General features: G+C 32.0%; 3 protein-coding genes across 7 annotated transcripts; 2 read left to right on the top strand and 1 right to left on the bottom strand.

Annotated features, from left to right (window-relative positions):
- Positions 1 to 34: 34 nt before the first annotated feature.
- LOC130664510 (ankyrin repeat domain-containing protein 13D) lies at positions 35 to 5,694 on the top strand. 3 transcript variants are annotated; one of them, XM_057464453.1, is made up of 9 exons: positions 35 to 723; positions 1,642 to 1,777; positions 2,649 to 2,819; positions 2,884 to 3,027; positions 3,206 to 3,277; positions 3,442 to 3,848; positions 3,954 to 4,233; positions 4,304 to 4,655; positions 4,868 to 5,694. In XM_057464453.1, the coding sequence occupies exons 1-9, from the start codon at positions 625 to 627 to the stop codon at positions 5,121 to 5,123; spliced, it is 1,917 nt and encodes a 638-aa protein (XP_057320436.1). In that variant the 5' UTR covers positions 35 to 624; the 3' UTR covers positions 5,124 to 5,694. The 3 variants fall into 3 exon arrangements, with proteins under 3 accessions (XP_057320436.1, XP_057320437.1, XP_057320438.1); XM_057464455.1 differs by lacking the exon at positions 35 to 723 and adding an exon at positions 1,452 to 1,478; XM_057464454.1 differs by lacking the exon at positions 3,206 to 3,277 and having other exon boundaries at positions 255 to 723.
- A 2,709-nt stretch (positions 5,695 to 8,403) lies between these two features.
- LOC130664624 (protein lin-37 homolog) lies at positions 8,404 to 9,834 on the bottom strand. Its single transcript, XM_057464624.1, has 5 exons — positions 9,637 to 9,834; positions 9,412 to 9,550; positions 8,917 to 9,295; positions 8,703 to 8,851; positions 8,404 to 8,559 (listed from the first exon to the last, which is right to left on the bottom strand). The coding sequence occupies exons 1-5, from the start codon at positions 9,701 to 9,703 to the stop codon at positions 8,538 to 8,540; spliced, it is 756 nt and encodes a 251-aa protein (XP_057320607.1). The 5' UTR covers positions 9,704 to 9,834; the 3' UTR covers positions 8,404 to 8,537.
- Positions 9,835 to 10,797: 963 nt separating this feature from the next.
- Positions 10,798 to 21,833, top strand: LOC130664997 (uncharacterized). 3 transcript variants are annotated; one of them, XM_057465231.1, is made up of 5 exons: positions 10,798 to 10,893; positions 11,004 to 11,147; positions 11,231 to 12,147; positions 14,598 to 14,694; positions 14,788 to 21,833. In XM_057465231.1, the coding sequence occupies exons 3-5, from the start codon at positions 12,136 to 12,138 to the stop codon at positions 16,398 to 16,400; spliced, it is 1,722 nt and encodes a 573-aa protein (XP_057321214.1). In that variant the 5' UTR covers positions 10,798 to 10,893; positions 11,004 to 11,147; positions 11,231 to 12,135; the 3' UTR covers positions 16,401 to 21,833. The 3 variants fall into 3 exon arrangements, with proteins under 3 accessions (XP_057321214.1, XP_057321215.1, XP_057321216.1); XM_057465232.1 differs by lacking the exon at positions 10,798 to 10,893 and having other exon boundaries at positions 10,930 to 11,147; positions 14,788 to 16,417; positions 17,623 to 21,833; XM_057465233.1 differs by lacking the exon at positions 10,798 to 10,893 and having other exon boundaries at positions 10,936 to 11,147; positions 14,788 to 14,961; positions 15,079 to 21,833.
- Positions 21,834 to 23,312: the final 1,479 nt, after the last annotated feature.

Below are 23,312 nucleotides of genomic sequence, written 5' to 3'. Positions count from 1 at the left end.
CTCCTCGTCCTCTTCTCGAGCCAGACACCCGACACCCGACCAACCATAACCTAGTTCACTATTTTTTACAATAAAATCAGCTCGCAAAAAGTGTCGGAGTTTTTGCAAATTCAAATTTTTTTTTTTTCGCGCGCTTTGTTAATTTTTCGATATTTGAATATTTATCGGAGATCCGGCCCCGGAATCGGCGTCCAGAATGACAAGTGTCACTGAGTGACACCAGACATTAAATATATAATAATAATAATATGAAAAAAAATAATAATAATATGAAAGTTATCAGTTAACATTTAGGACTCGTGACAATAAGCAGCAAAAGTTGTTAAATATTTTTGGGTTGAGTTGGACCAATTGTCAATGGACATTTGCTCATTACCCAGTTATGTATTCTGTAAAATTAAGTTATGTGTCTATGTCTACCTCGTGGTTATCATTTAAAACGTGACATCTCATCATTCTGTTATTATTATTATCACTATTATTTATATTTATAATAATTACTGGTGATAAATGATAAGATTAGATTTAAAAGTAGATTGAATAATATTACATATATATTTTGTATTTAAATAATAACATAAATTTTAATTACGGGTATAGTTTTATTTTTATATTTAATTAGAAATGGTGAATATTGATAAAATAAAAGAGACTTATCCGCTGCATTGGCTGGTTTGGAATAATGATTACCATCAGCTTGATACCGTATTGTCAACTAATCAGGTAATTTTTATCAGCAATTATTATCATCTAATTAATTCAAGGTGATTTATTGCTGCTAATTAATATGACATGAGGTCTAGAGATGAGTAAGAATGGAGCAGACGTCAGACTAATTTAAAATTATAAATAAATAGAGTGAATAATAAAAAAAAAATATTTTAAAAAAATGCGCAGTTAGAAAATTTGAAAATTGACAAGTGCATTTTAAAAAATTTTTTTTTTTCAATTAATTACTCCATTTATTTATAGTTTTAAATATGAGTGTGAATGGAGCAGACGTCAGAGAATTTTTAAATTGTAAATAAATAGAGTAAATAATTAATTTTAAAAATTAAAAAAAAATGCACAGTTAGAAAATTTGAAAATTCATAAGTGCATTTTTTAAAAATATTTTTTTAAAAATTATTTACTCCATTTATTTATAGTTTTAAATATGAGTGTGAATGGAGCAGACGTCAGACAATTTTTAAATTATAAATAAATAGAGTAAATAATTAATTTTAAAAATTTTTAAAAAATGCGCAGTTAGAAAAATTTAAAAATTATTAAGTGCATTTTTTAAAAATATTTTTTTTTATTATTATTTACTGTATTTATTTATTATTTAAAATTTATGTCTGCTGCACTCATGGTCTAAAGTTGGTTTAAAAAAATAAATTTTTTTTTATGAGTCAATTGTCTCAATTATTGCGAGTTATTATAATTATTATTTGTGCTGATGGATGTGGAAATAATTAATTATTATGCTTGTGTGGGTAAGTAGGATTTGAAGCCGTATTTTCTGGGAAGCCGTATAAATTTCAATGATAAATTTATTATTAATGTTGAATTTAAATATATTTGACTGTAATGTTATTGGAGTTGTTTGTTTTATTGCTAGGTAATTGATTAATTGATGAATTGTTTATTAATTTTCAGCATGACAAAGAGAAACACGACGCCAGAGGCAGGTCGCCTTTGATGCTGGCGGTAACGCTGGGATACAAAGAATCTGTTGAGGTTTTGTTGAATCACGAGGCCAATGTTTATACGGAAAACACGCAGGGATGGAGTGGTAATTAGTTATATATATTATATATATACAGAAAAAATTTATCTTGAGTCAGGAAAATATTTTGGTAGACAAATGTCTTCGGGAACCGAGTAAAGATTTTTTTGAGCCACGTGAAAATCAACGAGGTAGAAAAAATTGACCGAAAACTCTAGATCATCACCATTTTACTCAAAAATTTAAATGAAACTTTTGACATCCCGACGTCTAGTACAAAATTTCATTCAATTTTTTGCTCTCTCCCACTTGTAAAATTACACGCAGACTTTATGTAAAATAGCAGCTTTAATTTTACGTCATCGAGATGTCAAAAGTTTCATTTTAATCCTGAGTTAAAACTCTGGTTTTTTGGGTCCAATAAAATTTTTTTGACTCAAGAATATTTACTCAGAGAATTTTTTTTTCTATGTATTCATTTTATATTTTGTATTGGGAGTGCACCTGAAGATCGGAACGTTTTTCGCTGAACGAAAATAAAAAAACGAAATTAAAAGTAAAAAATCTGGATCTAAATTTCTTAAATGTTTCGCACGTCAACCGAAAATTGAAGGCCATCCCAACGACCCTTCAAGTCACCTTTAAAGTCAAAAAAATTTTTCGCAGACAATTAAAAATTTTTGAACTTTTTTTTTAGCAAATTAATCACAAAAAAAAAAATCAAAAATATGCACTTGTAGAAAATTTAAAAAACTACAGGTGCAATTTTTTCAAATTTTTTTTTTTTCAAATTTACCGTCTCAAAGAAAATCTAAAAATTATTTGACGTCTGCTAACTTCAGTATCATAAATTTTTTTAATTTTCGTTGCGCGAAAAACGTTCCGATCTTCAGGTACATTATCGAGAGTGATATTTATTACTGAGGATTGATTTCAGTGGTCCAGGAAGCAACGGGTACAGGTAATCCAGAGATATTGCAAATGATATTGGCACGAAGAGACTATCAGAGATATTGCAATCGGATTGATGGTATCCCTGAATTACTTCATAAGTTAAAACAAGCACCGGATTTTTATGTTGAAATGAAATGGGAATTTACTAGTTGGGGTAATTAATTATTTTAATTCCTTACAAATAATTTATTATTAAAATAAAAAATATTAATTTCCAGTTCCCTTGGCATCGCGTATGTGTCCCAGTGATACTTACAAAGTATACAAACAAGGAAGTAACGTAAGAATAGACACCACATTACTGGGTTTCGATCACGCGAACTGGCAACGCGGTAATCTCAGTTACGTCTTCAAGGGCCAGAGTAAGTTTATATTTTTTCAATAAAAAAAATAAGTATTTTATTTGCATGGATTTAATTTTTATAAAAAAAAAAATTTATTTTACATGCATTGAAAATTCACACGTTTTATTTACTTTGTCTGTTACTTTATCTCTGCATTGTCTTTGTCTTGCTTACAATTTATGAAATTAAATGGAAGACGTACCAAGTGCACCTGTGACTATTAGGTGCGATAGGAGTTATGTCTTCCGCATGGTTGGAGATACACCAGGTGATTTAGTACCCGATAAAAAAAACGTATTTGATCTACAGCACAGCCCGTCCTTTTAATTTTAATTATTCTCGTATATTTTACTGTAGATAATTAAGTAGGATATAAATTAATTAATGAATGAATGAATTAATTAATTTATGAAATGATTTATTTAATTAAAGATGACGGCGCTACGATGATGGAAGTGGACCACGAGACACGAAAAGTCTACGTCGAGCACATGAAATTAATAGACGACGAAAATGTCCAGCTGATGGCGCCCTCCGAGGAAGGAATCGTCGCCCGGCTGACCAACCCAATAGTCACGACCTACGTCGACACGGACAAAATAAGTTTCGAGAGAAACAAAGCCGGGATATGGGGGTGGAGGTCGGACAAAAGTGAAGTGATTAATGGTCACGAGTGCAAAGTCTTCAGTGCCAGTAATGTCGAATTGATCACTAAGACACGTCTTGAACATTTGTCTGAAGCGGATAAAGTACGGAGTCATACACCCCGTACTCCGCTTCAATCTTTCCTGGGTATTGCAGAACAACAGCAGGAAGAAAATGGCGGTGCTACGTGTAGCGTAAGTTTAAATTTTTTTTTTAAATTTAATTAAAGCGCGAGATGAAATATTTCTGTAATTAAAATTTTCTACAAAGTCTGAGTTTTAATTTTTAATTAATTACAGGAAGAATTTATAAATGTGGGAAATCATTCCAACATAACTCCGGAAGAATATTTCGACCCAGATGTTGACCTAAATGGCCGCGACATCGGGCGACCTAAGGAAGTCAACACAAAAATTCAAAAATTCCGCGCGACTTTGTGGCTGTCAGAAGAGTATCCACTGAGTCTCCAGGAACAGATCATGCCGATCGTCGACCTGATGGCGATATCCAGTACCCACTTCGCGAAGCTTAAAAATTTCATTCAAATGCAACTGCCTTCAGGTTTTCCCGTTAAAATCGGTACGACTTAAAATTAAATCCAACCGCTGACTTGGTTTCCTTTTAACACAAATCATTTTTTTTTTACCAGAAATTCCACTGTTCCATGTGTTAAATGCGAGAATAACCTTCGGGAACATTTTCGGACTAGACCAGGAAGTGCCGCACGTGAAGAGGATTCAAGAGGGCACCAGAACAACGTGCGTCGTTGATGATATTTGCTTCGAAGCACCACCGGGTTACATAAAACTCGGCGCGCTCGATCGTACGCAATTCAGTATTGAAGAGGAAGATGATCTTCTGCAATTTGCCATCCAGCAGAGTTTGCTCGAGGCCGGGAGTGAAAGGGACGAGGTCGATATTTGGGAAGCTCTGCGAGCCCAGAAACCCTCGCGACCGACAACCCCGAGTTTGCTGACCGAAGAAGAACGTCAGCTTCAAAGGTATTTATATAAACGATATATTTATTTACTGCATGCTGGATTTAATTGTTTAATTGTTTTGCATGGTTTCAATTTAATCATCAGTCAGGTGGGTCAGTGCTCAAATTTTTTTTTGGTTTTTTTTTTAAATGATTTTTTTAAAAACTAAAATTCAATGATTGATTTTTGTGGCCCACGGAAATTGATCTATATATTTATTTATATATTTTTAGAGCAATCCAGGAGAGTTTGGAGCTCTATCAAGAGACTGCGGAATCTCTTGGCGAAAACGGGAGGACAAGTTCTAGGTCAAATATCATAGACGGACATGAGATCGGGAATAATGAACTCATTGAAGATCCAACTGCTGATCAATTGAAAATAGCGATGAGACTTTCAGAACAGCAGCAGTTAGAAGACGAACAGAGACGACTGCTAGAAGAAGAAACTTTTCGTCAGGTGCTTGAACTTTCGCTTACTGATAAATAATTTAAGTTTTTACTTAGGAATTTATAATACTGGATTTTTATTAATGAGGAGGCCAAATTATTGTGGTGTTGAGATCTTCCTTAAGGGAAAAAAAAAAATAAATAAAAAAAAATGATTGACAATTAATATGTTTAAGTAAAAAAAAAAAAAATTAATTGATCACGATGCTTTTAATAAGCGTCTGAATAAAATGGCTGCCGATATTTAAAATTTTATACTGCGATTAGCAAATATAAAAGTTGATAAATAATAAATAAATTAACATCTTATATAATAGATAATTTAAATAAAAGTATCAGAATGTAGTTTAGGTATGAACGAATTGAAGATTTTATTAATTTCTTAAATTAAATATTTTATATGGGAGTGATGCGAGTAGCTCACGGATTCATGATAATGATAATTATTATTATTGTTATTGATGAATGATAACTTGGAAGATGAATATCGATAGTGGTGTCGCGTGAATTCTAATTGATTGAAAGTAAATAAAAACTAATGTGTAAGTTACCGCTAATTGTCAATGTAATTGACGTAAATCACTCATTAAATGATTCTTTATTTGAAAATATAATTATATTTATTTTATCCTGATCCATTTTTAAGTTTTTTTTAGTTTAAATAAGTGAGGTACAAGAAGTTGGAATGTGCGCGTAATTTTGAATTTTTAAGTAAGTGATTATTTTAAAAACTGGAATTGAAAATTTAAATAATAACATAAGTATTTTTATAAATATGAAAAAAAAATTTTAATTTGAATTTTTAAGTTTTTGGATGCATTCCAAAGCTAAGCAGCGTTGCGCATTTCGAAGTGCACCCTTATTAATTATTCTTTTTACTTGCGCGGTAAATTTAAATATTTGAAAAATAAATTCTTAGAAATTGAAAAAAAATTAAAAATCGTACGTCAAAATAAAATGGCGGCAGAATTTGGTAGAAAAACATTTAAAAAATAAAAAAAAACACAAGTGTTTGAACAAACCTTGGCGGGAAAATAATATGCAGAAGGGTGTCCTAATACACTTGGAGATTTGATTTAAATTCAAATCCAAGTGTATTACAGCTAAAAGACGTCACTTAACATGAGTGTGAATCTAGCAGACATCAGACAAATTTAAAATTATAAATAAATATAGTAAATAATTTTAAAAATAATATTTCGAAAAAATGCACTTATTAATTTTTAAATTTTTTAAATGCGCATTTTTTAAAAATTTTATTTCGTGAATTATTCACTCAATTTATTTATAATTTTAAATTTGACTGATGTCTGCTACATTCACACTCATCACTTAACTGCTATTTCCCACCAGACGATGCCAGATGATTTTGTTCAGGAACTAGGAAGTCATCAGCATCAGCATCAGCCATCAGCAACACTTTACACTAACACTAAGCACTCAACACTTAAGTACACTACAGACACTTTGCACAATTAAAATTTTAAAAACACTGCGCAATTTAATTAAAAAATAACTATGAGCAACAAATTTAATGGATAATTACACGACGCCACAATACTGTGTTCCAATTCAAACGTAAAGGAAGATCTGGACAACTGCCGTTCTAAATGATACTGACTGCCGCTATTGGACCGCCAGTCGATACGAAACAATCGACTTTGCGATTTATTATCCCCCCTCCCCCACTTTAGCAAAAATTTTGAACGTTAAATACAGTGACGCACAGTAGCGCCAACGGCGCGAAATTTCAAAATTTAAATTTAATCATTTGATAAAAAATTATTTTTGTCAATAATTTTATTAATTAGACTAAAAAATGTGTTCGAAATTTTTTATTTCCGTCAATAATTTATTGATTATTTTTATTAGTTGCGCGGTAAATTCAAATATTTGAAAAATAAATTATTGAAAATTGGAGACAAATCAAAATTCTTTTAAAAAAAAAAATGGTGGTTGAATATGATAGAAAAATATTATGATACTGAAGTTAGCCGACGTCTAATAATTTGTGGATTTTTTTTTAGACAATAAATTATTTTTAAAAAAATATTTTAATAAATTTCACTTGTAGTTTTTTAAATTCTCTACAAGTGCATATTTTTTTTTTTTGTAATTTATTTGTTGAAAAAAATCCGAAAATTACTCATTGTCTGTTGACTTCAGGATCATAAAATATTTTAAATAAAAAAAAACACTTGAGTGTTTGAACAAACCTTGGCGGGGAAATAATATGCAGAAGGGTATCCTAATACACTTGGAGATTTGATTTAAATTCAAATCCAAGTGTATTGCAGCTAAAAAGACGTCACTTAACTGCTATTTCCCACCAGACGATGCCAGATGAGTTTGATCAGGAACTAGGAAGTCATCAGCATCAGCAATTCGCAACACTCAACACTTGCACTGAACACTTAACACTTTACACCAACACTAATCACTTAACTACACCACAAATACTTCACACAATTTAAATTAATAAAAGATAAATTTTACAATCACTGCACAATTTTACACGACGCCACTGCAATTGTATTTTAATTCAAACGTAAAGAAGGATCTGGACCACTACTGCCATTGCCGATGATACTGACTGCCGCTATCGAACCGTCAGTTGAAACAAAGGAATCGATTTTGCAAACATTCGACCGCCCCCACTTTAGCAAAAATTTGAACGTTGAATCGTGACGCGCAGTAGCGCCAACTTGGCGCGAAATTTCAAAATTGGAAGTCAATAATTTCATTAAAATTTATAATGATCTTGAAATTAGCAGACAATTAAAAATTTTTGAATTTTTTTTTCAATGACTAAATTTAAAAAAAAAAAAATAAAAATAAAAATATGCACATGTAGAAAATTTAATAAACTATAGATGCAATTTTTTCAAATATTTTTTTTTTTTAATTTATTGTTAAAAAAAAAATCCAAAAATCATTGGACCTCAGTTAACTTCAGTATCATATATTTATATGTATCCATAATTATATTAAGTAGACTACAAAATATACTCGAAAATTTTTATTTTTATGAATAATTTATGGATTATTCTCATTACTTGCGCGGTAAATTTAAATATTTTAAAAATAAATTATTAGAAAACGGAGAAAACTTAAAAATCGTGTTATGATCAAAAGGCGGCAGAATATGATAGAAATATTTAAAATATAAAAAAAAAACACTCAAGTGTTTCGTGTAAAAATCGTGCTGCTGCTACGCTGCACTTGCACGGTTGCTGCTGAGCTGCAGCGCATTTTTGAATGTCCCCTTAAATTAAATTGGAGACTCCGTCTTATCTTATAATTTTTAAATGAATTAAAAAAAAAAGTTTCCTGTTTGATAATTAATTAACTTATTAACACAATTTATTTATTTGTTACATTTATATATTTTTAGTCAGAAAAATTAATTTATAAATCGTCAATTATATTAATGAATTTTCAATTCGTCCTTCAATTACTCAAACTCTGACTGGGCCCTGAAAAAAAATTACATCAATAAAAAATTATTCAAAATATCGATTAACATAAAACAGTAAACAATTAGTACTCAATAGTTATTACTAATTAATTTACAGTAATTAGTATTTAAAAATGTTTATTAATAAAATGAATACTGAACCTTTTAAAAATAGTTTCAAGTATATTAGCACTTTTTTGAAAACGTTTTTCATTTTTCTGTGCCTGTTGGTGCCATTTACGTCTGACCGAATTCCAATGCAACCGATGACTTTTCATCAAAGTTTCTTTAGACTTCAGAGTTTTTCCTTCCTGAATAAAAATTAATTAATAAATAAATAAATAGACTATTAATTACTTAATAAATAAATAATTACATAATTAAGATCAAGTTTTTCCTTGGGCTGCGGAGATGGCGACGGGATCCGATTCCTCGGGAAAGCTTCTTCAGCAGGTTTAGGTAACGGCAAATTAAAAACATCCCGTAATTCACCATTTGAATCCTCAAGATTGTTATCTGTGTGAACCTCGTCGACTATTTCAGGACTAGGAGTCCTGACTTTGGGTACCAGGTTTGGATTTCGCGGTTGATTTGCCAGCCAGGCGCGACAGATTGGATACAGCGGAGTGTCTTCGCGAAATTGCGCTAAATCTACACTCCTGTCAAATAATTTCATGACATATGTGTGGTGGAATAATTGATCAGCAGGCAACTGCTTGCGTCTTTTTATTTTACGCGTTGGTGGAGGTTTCGATCTGTCAAATAAAAGAAAAAATTTAATTTCTACGACAATCTTGTCTAGATATTTTAGTTGAAAGTATGATCAAGTTGACAGTAGTCATGTATAATTTAAAATAATAAATATACCAACTTTTTAACTGGTGTCGGCTTCATTTCTGGTGGTGGAAGTTCGTCTGCGGACTCTGCTGATGATCCTTCGTCGCTATTGCGTAGCAGTTCCCGTAAAGCTCCTTTTAGACGATCACGTGCAACCAATACTTCATTATCATCTAATTTATTGAATTTATTATGTTACAAAATTACTTATATTTTATAATTACGATAAATTAATAATTAAATATAATAATAAACTCACTTATCTCATCTTTAACTTCTATTTTAATACTTTTTGCTGATGCTTGTATACTGCGTTTTTTACCCATTCTTTAATTCACTTCACTGTTTTTTAATTTGAAATTTAAAATTACTTTAATTATTTTTTTAAATTATTATTGATGATGATTACTACTGACTGCATAAACAGAAATGGAAATGTAGTTTGAAGGTTATGTTTTGAATCCCGGACGCCATTTGCGCGCGTTTATTTGAAAAGAGCGCCATCTCTATTTCAAATATTCCCGCGCTTTTATTTGAATTAGTAAATTAATTTTTTTATTGGTATTTATTTTTCGTGGCTTGTATTGTCACTAGGAGACCTATTAAAAATTATTTCTCGTACACAAAATTATAAAATTTTAATTTTTAAATAGAAAAGCGTAGAGTTGAATATTTTCAGTATTTCAGACATTTTTTCAGCAATTTTATTAATAAAAAAAAAAAACTAAAAATATGCACATGTAGAGAATTAAAAAATCTGTAGGTGTATTTTTCTGAAATATTTTTTTTTTTTTTAATTTATGGTTTTAAAAAGAATTCAAAAATTATTTGACGTCGAAATTTCATGATACTGAAGTTAGCAGACGTCTAATAATTTTTTGATTTTTTTTTTGACGATAAACCAGAAAAAAAAAATATTTGAAAAAATTGCACCTGTAGTTTTTTAAATTTTCTACATGTGCATATTTTTAGTTTTTTTTTATCTTAAAATTTAACTGTTCAAAAAAAAATGCAAAAATTTTGAATTGTCTGCTAACTTCAGGATCATGAAATTTCAATATCACGATTTTTTTTTAATTTTTACCGCGCAAAAGTTTGAAATATTTGTCAATAAATAAAAAAATGTAAAAATAGTTGGTCAAGTTTCCAAAAAGTAAAATAATTTAGGCGGCAACGGAGCGTAAATTTTTTTTCTATCCAAATTTGATTACAAATCGATGCCTGAATTATTTTTTTCCGCCTCATTTTATTGTATAAAAGATAATTGGTCATAAGTCACCATATTTTCGCGCACTTATTATCTCCGCGAATGACAGCGGCGGATTCAAATTCTGTTATCAGGAAGTGAATAGAGCATGAACCTTAACACAGGATCTGGTTTGTTATCAAACGGAGGCGCGAGTGTTGTGTCAGCATATTAATTCCGTGAGATTCATCTCTGGCCAGGCGGTCTCTCTTGGAAGTTTGTGCTCTGGTAATTTGTTTTTCCCATCTGCCCAGAGAGCCAACGGAGAAGGTATTATCTGTTATTTAACTTGATAAAGTGAGACAATATACATAACACATATCCCCGCACCCTCATCATCTGTTAGTATATAAAAAGAGAGTAGTGTGGTTGTATTGTAGGTAAACGGTAAATTGTGTGACACGGTGTGCGCTCCCGGTAGGATCGATCTACGGAAATTCCGCGGATTCGCCGCAGTAAGAACGTGAGCTGTTCTCTGGCTTCTAAAGAGAAGACGTCTAAGATACGACCATTTAAGAAACTGGGTAACAAATTTTTATAATTATTTCAAGTGATTTGTTATTAAATATTTGTAAACTTAAACCTTTTCTGGTTTTTTTTTTGTCAGAACGTTTCGGAACCAACGGGTTGGGGAAGACGTCGTAGGAAGCTGGAGCCAGTGTCAGAGTAAGTCATAGTCGGGGCAGATTTACAGACGAGTTGGAAGTTGAGTGAGTGATTTTGGTAATTGGAGCACTCGAGATTGGGTAAAATAAATAGAGGAATGATGGCAGTTGAAAGGACGTAGATCCAGAGTATCCATCAAGGGTGTTGTCTGGTCCTCGTGTGTCTCCTGACCGTTGGGGCGTCGGTCCATCCAATCCTTCTGTTCCAATAACTCGTGTGGTGGCGTCTGTGTCGGGGTTGACTGTCGTCGGTGGTGCTGGCGTCGAACGGTCGCGCAGACGACGCGCGTCCGTCGACGGAGCCAGGTCGTAGTACTGGCTGGCTACTGGTGGTGCTGGTGCTGGTGGTGGTGGTGGTTGGGGTGTCGCATAGGAGGCCAAGTTTATATGGACCAAGGTGCGCCGTGCTCCGTGTTGTAGCGAGTGGAACACTTGGTATACTGTCAAGCTATAACGCTGAATCTTTTATTAAATAAATAAGTGAGGATCCAGAGGTATCGAGGTGTGACGGCACCCCCATGCAGGACAAGTCATCGCATTATTTATTGGAGCCCGCTGATGATAGACAGGATGCTGAGTGAAGTTGCTCGTCTTCTTGGAAGTTTACGTCGTAGGTAATACGGCATCCTCTGGTGGGTCAACAGAAATTATACTGCCCAGTGTTAATTCTTCAAGAGCTTGATGGTTTGTTGCTGTATAAACTTAGGACTTGATCATCGATACCGATTGCCACTGATATTGCTGGGGTCAAGAGACAAGAGACGCACAATAATGCGACGTCGTGCCGCATTCACTTTTTAATAAGTGCCAAGTGGGACGGTCCCTTGACCTGCTGGGATATGACGTAATGGCAAGAGAGGTAAAAATGTGATAAAAAATTTACTATTATTGAATTTTTTTAAATTATTATCATTGTTTTATTTTATTTAATTTGTCTATGTCGGTAAAATGAATAAGGGCAGTTATGAAATTTAGTGGTATGTGTCATCTAAGGCATGGGTGTGTGTAAAAGTGTGTGATTGACAGAAGAAACAAGTTAATGTGGGCCATAAAAGCTCCCTGTCCCAAATAGAATCTGACGTGACCTAGTTTCCCTCGCCTGGTAGATGACCCCGTGACACGGCGGCCGTTCGAGTTCCCTGATTGAACGTGCACCGAGGGAGTAAGAGGGAACGAGGGGACGTGGCAGTGGTGTGGGAGGCTGGCCTAGGATATTGGGGACGGCAACCTCCTCCTTCGGCCCGTGACCCTTTTTTTTTATATATACACACATATATATTTCTGTCTTTTTCTCTTTCTTCGGGTTCTTGTGCTCCGTATACTTGTACTCTCTCGCGCATCCGGCGTAATCCCGAGAAAGGAGGACCGCGGAGACACGGCGGAGACGCGAGAGGTGAGACGCGAGAGAGACGGGGGCGGTTGTGATGATGGTGGACCCCTCCTTCAGCGTTTTTCATTACTCTAAATCCAGGAAATGGGCGCAATGCCTTTTTACCTTTTGGCAGCGAGCATTAGCTTCCAGTATCAGACGAAATCTAAAACTACTCTCCTCATAAATCGATACGTCCTTCACATTTCGCGATTTACGACCTCGTGGAATGTTTATTCAAAGAATAAAACACAGATATATATCCATATATGTACATATATATTATTTCGTTCATCTCTCTCTCTCTTTTTTTAATTTTCCCTCGAGATGGGCTTTGTTCGTTTTGTCAAGTGGAAAATTTTACTCATGATTTACGCTATCATCCCCTAAGTACTACCAAGACACTTGACTATGTATTATGCTAGTCTTTATTCTTCATCATCTTTTTCATTCTCTTTACTTTTCACTCATCCTCATCCTCATCCTCATCCTCATCCTACTTTTCCATCTTCATATCATATCATATCCATATCCACATCCCCATCATATCTCTTATCCTCAAACTCTTATTTTCTCGATACGTTAATTTAACGAGTATAACGTTCCTTTAAAGAATGATTGAATCAGGTCAGTGTTGTCGACCATAAGTTGCGCTTGCGTCTGCGCTGAACCAGTCTAGCGCCACCCTGTTGAAAACGCGGAACGACCCAAACATAATTTCGTCCTAATCCTCCTTCATACAACCCCTCCAGCCTCTCAACCCTTCTTCAGCCTCCGTCGCATCGCCCGTATTTTTTTTTCTTATCCATCCGTCCAATGACCTATTGCGCTAATATTTTAACTCATAAGCTAATTTACCCTACAAATTAAATTCCGTCCAATCAAACTCAAGTCCGTTCCTCCCTCAGGTCCTGAGGAAACACTACTCTGAATTAAATTTGATATTTATTTTGTCTGGTGGCATTTAACTACCGATTCGCTGGTCAAATAGATGACGGATTTAACTCGGGGTACCCAACATATTTAATATGAGATAGAAATTGAATGTATAAGAGTAGGATATAAGCCGCGGAAGACAGGTTGGGCGAGGGCTGACAGTCTGTACTCAGTACAAGAGAGAGGATGTTCATAGCACGTAACCGCTTCTCTACTCTGCTCTGCTCTCAACTACTCTCGTTCGATAACGCATTCCGCCCATCCGGGGACCTGCCACTTAGACGCCGCTTTTCTTTCCCACCCAACGACGCCTTGTTCACCTCAACTGCACCACACATATCCACCCGTTTATAAATTATTTATTTATTTATTTATTTATTTATTTATTCGGCCATCTTATGTTACGCGCGCACTTATAAATTTAATCTAAATCCACTCGAGATGACACAAGAGCTATCATAACTCTTACACGGGAACTTGTCGACTCGATATAAATTACATTAGACATATTTGACCGAGCAATTTATGTATGCCTCAGGTACACGACAATAATCTATAGAGTGTAGGCCAGTTGGTTATATGTATTTATAAACCCGGGGAATAAAGCGCGCGTCTCATCCAAGTCTCGTTTGGTATTCGGTCCGACTCGTGTGTGCATAATAAAAACTATGGGGTAAAATCGCCGCGACCCTCAGCATCATCAGTGCCAGCGCACCGGCATCAGGAGAAAGAGAATCCGATATAGCGCGGAAAGATAAAATTAAAGAGAGAAGGAGAGTTAATATGCAGGGTAAATTAGCTTTCCGTTGACCCGGTATGGACACTCTATTTAACAGCCATCCGATTATCTGATGGATGCTGCAGGAATACCCGAGTCGATTATTCCAAGAGCAGCTTATTTTGTTGTTTATATTTTTTTTTTTTTATATTTTTACCGCATACTTTATCTAGTGGCGCTGTCATTGTGGTATAAATACTAAATGAAAGTGTATTTTTATGAGCAGGAGTTACGGAACAAGAGACCTTTCAAGATATGGGACAGCTGGCGTAACGTACGGAAGGGTCTAGTCGTAAGCAATTTCGAGGAGCTTTTACACCGAGGTAAATATTGTCACTATAATTAAAAATATTTTGTCGAGATAATTGGCGGTGGAGGTGCTGATAACGGTAGTAATTGGGGTGTATTATCGACAGGTAAAGAAAAGTTGGGCGTGCCACCGAACGAAAATGTGTCCCTGGTGCTAGAGTCTGACGGAACACAGGTCGAGGACGGGGAATACTTCAAGACCCTAGCGAACAACACAATCCTGCTGTTACTGCGGCATGGCGAGCGCTGGTGTCCAACAGGCGTCGACATCATCCGCGCAGGTACTGCTACTACTTCACTGGAACCCTGTTACCAAGATCACAAATCTGATGGTCTGATGTACGACAACAGGAATTGCAAAAAAAAATTAGCTAAAAACGAATATTTGTCTTTCACAGCAATATCAGCAATACCAAAAATAGTTTGTGAGACTATCCATGCCCTGGAGTTGCACGATGAAACGCCCTCGTGGAAAATCATGGACAACAAGGGACGTGTCACGGTGGTGCTACATTGGGACCAGCGCTCGTCAACATCCTCGTCTTCCGGAGCTGGACAATCACAACAGCCCCCGGTTCAGCAACCAAAATCATCAGATCCAACGAGTTCTAAATACTCACCAACTAAGAAGGCTGATTTAAGTGGACCCGGTCAACGTCCATCCCTCGTGATACAGACGAGTTTGGACAAACTTGGTTACGACAAAACGGGACATGTGGCAGAGCTATTGCCGCCTCGCTACAGTAGCCCCCAAATCACTGTGATAAATCATGACGATATGGTGCAAAAAAGTTTTACTAGTCCGAGTAACAGTACGTACGTTGGTGTCGGTACTGGGACTGGTGGTGCTCCTGGTTCTGGGCCTGGTACAGGTGGCGTAGGTGCTAACTCACACTCAGGTATGACTGGTCGTCTTGTTAAGCAGGGTACCAATTCATTTGAAAGCAGTTCAACCATTCATATCCACACGCCCGAGTGCTCAAATCGTATCCACCAGCCAGTGGCACGTAACGGCAGTCCCGTAAACGGTACCGACGGTAACAATACCAGCGAGTGTGACTTTCACTGCTGTGCATTGCACGAGGAGGGTCGACGTATTGCTGTACACAAATCAGTTGCTACCTCACCTATTCAGGACCAACACTCGGTCCAGCGCGATCAGCACCAGCAGCAGACTCAGACTCAAACGCCCTCTCCGCAGCCGCCTTCCTCTCTCTCGGACGGAACTCGACGTCCGGGGATGGTGAAAGGCCACGTCAGGTTTCGTGACACCGCGGAGGAAGAGTCATCGTCCCCTCGGAACTCGGGCTTCCACATGCATCATCATCATCTCAATAACCATCATCAGGAACACGACAGCTCCGAGTCCGAGACCGAGAACACGATAATGGAGGACGAGATCGTCACTTCCGAAAAGTTCTTGCTGCTGATCGACCAGCTCACTGTCGACCAAAAGCACCATCTGAGCATTAAAGACATCGGGATTATTTTGGAGAGACTGAGTTCGAAAATTCTCGATGTCGAGAGACTCGACCGGGAAAGCGAGAGTGAAGAATGCTACAATTGGACCATTAAAGCTATTATACGTGGTGACGTCCTGAGGGAACTTGGGGTTATTTATAATGGTAATTATTATGCAATCAGCGAACATCCTGGTTACAAAGAAGAGTCTGAGGAAAATAATGAAGACAATGAAGAAGAAGAAGAAGATCGTCTTTAATAATGCTGTTTTTTTAGGTACAATATATATTATTTTTATCTTTCTTTTTGCATTTTCATACCTTTTTTATCGATTTATCATATTAATTATTAGTAATAATAATAATAATTATGATAATGATAATGATAATTGTCGTCGGTACGGAACACTCGCACTTTTTCTGGCTCCGACTGACTTTATTTAACTAAATCCAAGTAATTTTATCAAAATTATGGTAATACTGATTATTATTACCCGCAACAAAAAATTTTTAACTTGATCTTGGATCTACAATTGATCTATTGATGATCCACGAACGTTCTCTATAGATCTCTAAGAAATTTTTCTAGAAATAATCCCACACTTTTGGAAAAATTCCTCAAAAAGTTCTTGCAGTGAATTTTGATAAACTAATTATTGATCCATGATCTATAGATCTTTCATCTAAAGTTTTATTTTACAATTTTATGATCACGTCTTAAAAACCGAATGCATAATTTTTTTTATTAAATTAATATTTGTCTATTTTAGATCTACAATAGATCCAGATTTTTTAATGACATCTAATCTATATATCAAATATATAATTGATCTAACAAGATCTTAGATCATAGATCTATTAAAATCTACTCAGACTCTAGATCTTCTTAGATCTCAATTTTTTTTCAAAATTAAAATTTAATTTTCACTGATTGATCCCCTTCTTTTTGCTATGATCTATGCAGATCTACATAGATCTAATGAGGAAAAAGATCCATAGATCTAAATTTTTTTCTCTAGCACACTACGCTAGATCTATAGATCATTTATAAATAATCTTATACAAAAAATCTATTTCGATCTACTAAAGATCAAAAGATCTATTATAGATCATAGATCAATAACTGGTTCATTCAAGATTTGCAGCTCGATACTTTTTAAAAGATCTACCAAAAGTACGTAATTATTTCTCTAAAAAAATATATCAGAGATCTACAATAAAAAAATCATTAATGGATCAATAGATCAATTGTATTTAAGATAAATTTAGTAATTTTTTATCGGGTACCAATATATTAAAAAAATTGTTTTGTTATTTATAAAATGTTCTTACGGAAAAAAGGACTAAAAAATCCATCTAAAATAAATAACGATACTTATAAACCTTAGATCTAATGACGGTTGTTAAACATGTACTTATTATTATTATTAAATTAATTAATTAATTATTATTATTATTGAATAGTATTATGTATACTTGTAGGAAACATTTTGGGATACGGATGCTCTCCGTAACCGTCCACGACACTGCCCTATCTTAAAAAAAAAAAAATAAAAAAAAATACATATGAATATATTAAAGAGTTGAAAATCCTCAGAGTGAATAAATAAATAAATAAATAAATAAATAAATAAATAAACAAAGATGGTTCTGAATAATAAATAATAAAATATAAATAAAGAGAATGTGGATATAAAACCACTCAATTATATTACGTAATTATAATTATTATATATATTCACAGTCGCTCGTTTTCATATTAAATGATGTTGTTCAATATTTTTCAAAAAGCTTTTACTTGACACTGTTTTCTGGCTTGTTATCTTGTTGTTTATTAAAAAAAAAAAATAGTATCATTATCGAGATAAATATTAATATTGATATTGATTATTATTAAATAAGATAATTATTAATTATTAATGTTTTAATGAATATTTATGTATTAAAATAATTTTTTTGGTTTTTATTCGTAGATTTTTTTCACTGGTAGCGGTCGCTTTTTGTTCTGTAATTTTGAGAAAAAAAAAAACCCGATGTATGAAAAATAAATTTTTGAATTTTAAAAAAATTACCGCGTAAAAAAATTTTATTCGTAATTTAGATTTGAATTTCATGACGGAACTCAGATCGTGACACAAATATGACTTTCATAATTAATTTGTATCAACAATTTTTATCACGACAAAATTATGAGTCTAATTTCGATCAAAGTAAATCAAGTTTGATAAGAGAAATTTATTGGCGATTTCTGAATCGATGAATTTGAAAAAAGGTAAAAATTCAGTCAAGTTTCTATCGAAATCATGCCAAGTACAATGCGAAGACAGAATACATTAATTTAGAATTGATACGGATTTACTAGACGAAAAGTTGGAGTAAATTTATGATGAAAGTCATATTTGTGTCACGATCTAAGTTTCGTCATGAAATTCAAATCGAAATTCATTATGAACAAAAATTTTTTTACGGGTAATTGATGATTTTTGTAGATTAGGGAGGGGGTGAGAATTTTAATAAAAATTTTGAATGATTTGAATAATTTTTCGAATGGGAAAAAATATCAGTTTAAAAAATCTACAAAAATAAATTTATTTGCAACAGTAATTATTTAAAAAATATATGTGTTTAATTATTTGGTATCGTAAAGAATAATTTCAATAAAATTTGATTATAAATAAAAAGAAATAAATCGGATTTAATTGAAATTTTGAAATTATAAAAGTTAGCGAATTATTGGTGATTCTACGGTTCCCGTGGCGCCGCCAAATGACCGTGAATTCTTCTAGAACTTGACGAAATAAGACTTTCTTAAAGAATAAAATTTTTCGACATCTCGCTTAGTTTTTGAGAAAAATGGATTTTGAGAAAAATTAGATTTTTTCAAAAAGATGAAATATTTCTAAGATTTTGATATCTTCAATTTTTATGTATTTTTTTCCGGAAAGTGCATTTGAAGACGAAAATTTTGAAAAAAAAAATGTCTGAATTAGTCCATTTTTGAGAAAGTTATAGCTATTTGAAAAAAAAGTCTTATTTCGTCGAGTTCTACAAGAATTCGCGATCATTTGGTGGCGCCGCAGAAACCGTAGACTTTTTGAATTATTAATAAAATTATAATTTACTGCTCTTCGGGGTAACGAGGGTGGATAAAATGAGTGTTCAAACGATGTTAATTATTAAAAAAAAAGAAAAAACCAAAAAAACGTAAAATAAATAAAGAAATGTGCGCGGGATTGTCGGTGGCGTGCTCGAAGAGCCTTCGCGGCCCATAAGAAATAAATAAAATAAAATTTAAAAAATAAAACTAAAAAACACACAACGTATGAATTTGCAATTTTAATATATTTCTATTCTAAGTATATAACGCATATACCCAAGTAGCGATTCACTGTCGTAAGATGAGTTCGTTTAGACTTGAGAGATATAATAATTAAATAAATTAATTAAATTAATTAAAAAAAAAATGATGGAGAAAAAAACTGCATAATTAAATGCAAATTAAATTGTAATGAGTGTTTGTTCGAGTGAATAAATAAATGAAAGAATATGTGACTATTTATTATTTAATAATTACTAAGTAATGAAATATAATTTTTGGCGGTTAATTTTAAAAAATGTAATTATCGATAGTAATTTAAATTTTATTTTAAAATTGTTAAAAAATTTTTTATTATAATTAAAGTGTATTTTTTTTCTTTTAAATTTATTATTAAAATATAAATAAAATGAATTTTAATTATAATAAAATATTTTCAGTATTATTTTGTGCCAAAGTTTGTGAATAAATTTTTTTAATTTAAAATATCAATAAGTAAATGAGGAAAGAATTTAGACAACTCGCAATCAATTATTATTATTATTAAAAAAAGGTTTAAATAAAAATGTAAGTTTAAATGGACTTAAATTCTCTCATTTAAAATGAATGGACGTTAGAATCTTTTCATAAAATGTTTTTCTTTGTAAAGAAAATATAAAAGAATATAATAGAGGAATTAAATTTAATTCCTTACTGTGAGATCTGCCGTAAGCAATTTGGAAAAAAAAATATATATATACAAATTTATACATGGAAATAAAAAGGATCTCTTGGCGTAAGAAAAATTTTGCAGTATGAAATACAAATAAAAATTTTCTTAGGACTAGAAAAATTCATGGTCCTGAAGGTAACAGATGATTAACAATTTTCGGATTTTTTTTTCAACACATCAATTAAAAAAAAAAAAAAGTAAAAAAATGCACATATAGTAAATAAAAAAAACTACAGGTGCAATTTTCTCAAATATTTTTTTTTTTATAATTTACTGTAGTAATAACAATTCAAAAATTATTAAACGTCAGTTCACTTCAATGTCACGAAAATTTATTGACGTCAGAATTTTTTTCTCGCTCCAAAAAAATTTTTTTTACCCTGAGAAAATTTTCTCTTGCAATTCATAATGCAAAAATTTTTCTAGGGCAACTCAAAATTTTCTTCGAACGGTAAAAATTTTTTGAACCGAGAAATCCTTTTTTTTCTGTATATAAAATATATATATAAATATAAAATTGAAAACTAAATAAAGTAAAATGAAGAACAATTGTAAGACGTAAGAAATCTGTAGCCACCTCCCTGCTAAATTACAAGACTTTGAATTTATCAAACAAAAAAAAAAAAAAATTAAATAACAAATCGATAAGAATTAAATAATTTTAACAAACGCGTCTTTCATTTTTACCTGCGTAAGAACAAATCATGTGCAATTCTGCCTGTACATCAATTAAAAAAAAAAACTTATTAATTAATTATAAAAAATAAAAAAAAAAAAAAAAAAAAAAAAAACAGAAACATAAATTGTAACATTGAGTGGTTTTTAAAAAAAACAAAATTGTGATTTGAGTCAATCGTTACCATGACTCGTAACTCGTATCTCGTAAATTATTTAAAAATGCCTTTATATAAAAAAAAAAAAAAATAAAAAAAATAAAATAAATAAACTGGCGAAAAAAATTAATTTTTTTAAAGTCTTGTTCCTTAAGATCGCGCGAGAACACGCACATTTTGCGCACTTTGTTGGTAGGTATAAATTTAAAACAATAACGTAAAAAAATGAAAAAAAAATAAAACAAAAAAATATAAAGCGCATTTATATCGAAAACGGATGACCGGAAAGCAATTTATTTGTCAACGGACGGTTTTTTCAATCATTTAGCCGACTAAGAAATTTATAAACTAGATAAATAAATAATAAATATAAAAAAAATGTTAGTTAATTGATATTAAAATATATGTATACACATATTTATATTAATAAATGTAAATATGTGGATATATATGACTAATCGATAATAGATAAGTTTAACACTAGGGACAAGATGTTTTACAAAGGCTGCCAGTGATGGATTTAAAGAAACAAATAAATGAAAGGTTTAATAAAATAAATAATTATTAAATTTATAAATTTATTTATTATTTAAATTTAAAATAAATAATAAATTAGACTGTAAGTTTTTCGAACGTTGCTCACACGTCACTCGATATCTATTTATACGCTAATCATATTCGGTAAAGTCTCATCCTCAAATACAAATAAAACTAAATAAATAAATATTAATATTAATATTAATAATTAATAATAAATAATTGTGAGAATGAAGGAGAGAGTGAGACTGCATGATTTATGTACGAGTGATCAAGAATAAGTTTATGTAATTTTTTAATTAGGTAATTTAAATAAAATTTAACTTTACAAATTACATAAACTTACTCTGGTTAAATGTTAATTTAATGAGAATATTAATAGTTGATAATTAATTAATTAATTGATAGATTGATTGATTGATTGATTAAAAATGAATATAAATTAATAAAGATTATTTGAAAAAATATTGAGATTAAGTAATTGTCGATTTTAATGTGCGGTAGATTGTTAGGTTGTCGAGTGAATATATGTACCTATACGTAATATATATATAAATATATATTATTATTAATAAATATTAAACGCAGGAACGTCCGCGGCTCTGGTATTTCTTATTTATTTTTTTTTTAATCATTTTTTCTAAGGTAAGTAAATTTTTTTAATTTTTAAAATTAAGGTCAGTGATTTTTTTAGTCGATTTTGGAAATATATAATTTGGTATTTAAATAATAAACTCGTGGGGTAGTGGTTGAGTTTTTGGCCACTAGGGTCAGTTTTGGACACTGGAAAAATTTTAATAAAATAATTTGGAAAGACGCAGTGACGTATTTAATTTTTCAGTCACTTTTATCACGCAGTAGAAATTTTATTTTGTATTTTTTTATTTAAAAGAAAAAATATTAAATGTTAAAAAATGGAGCAGTGGCGAAAAATGGCACTTCTACCCTAGGTATAGAATTATTCAATTATTTTGTGATAGAAATTTTTATTGAAGATTTTTTATATTTAATTTTTAAATTAAAAAGGGGAATGATGGGCAACTAGAAAATTTAGTAGAAAAAAATATTAATATTGAGGGTAAAATGGGCCGTTAGAAAAATAGAAAAAATTGTTTTGTCTTAAAAAGTAACGGTAACCGATTTTTAATTCAAGTTAATTTACGGACAAACACTAGAAACCTAAAATAGAGAGTCTTTAGCATTTTTTGAAACCTTAACAGAGGGCTAGAAATTTCGTATTTTCAAAAATTCTAATTCGTCTCCGAGAAAAATTGTTTTAAAATTCTCATTTACTCAACGAGTGCAACAAAATTAGTCCCGTTTATTTTTCTGAGTGAGAAAGAGGCCCGGTAGCGTATCCCCTTAAAAGAATTATTTTTTTCATTGAAATTTTAAAAATCTTTTCGAAGATTTATTGAATATGAGGAAAATCAAATTATTTAGGAATAGAGAATTTTTTTAAAGTACTGACATGGAGAAAAAAAATTTTAATTATAGAGTCGGGATAAAATGTATATAAATCCCTTTGTGTTCGTTCTTCGATACATATATTTTTAACTTCCCGCTAAGAAAATTGTAAATTTTCAAAAATTCGGGAAGTTATTGGTTTCGGTCCGATTTACGAAAATCGAATTTCCATCAGATGTCGACGTTTCGAGGTCCTAGGAAGCTATCCTGACTAATTTCACGATGATGTCCGAGTGTATGTATGTGTGTACGTACGTATGTATGTATGTAAATATTCATAACTCTTGAACGGATGAACCGATTTTGA

The sequence above is a fragment of the Microplitis mediator genome, chromosome 3, assembly GCF_029852145.1.
Source record: "Microplitis mediator isolate UGA2020A chromosome 3, iyMicMedi2.1, whole genome shotgun sequence".
Lineage (NCBI taxonomy): Eukaryota > Metazoa > Arthropoda > Insecta > Hymenoptera > Braconidae > Microplitis > Microplitis mediator.
This window is presented reverse-complemented; position numbering and strand designations above follow the sequence as displayed.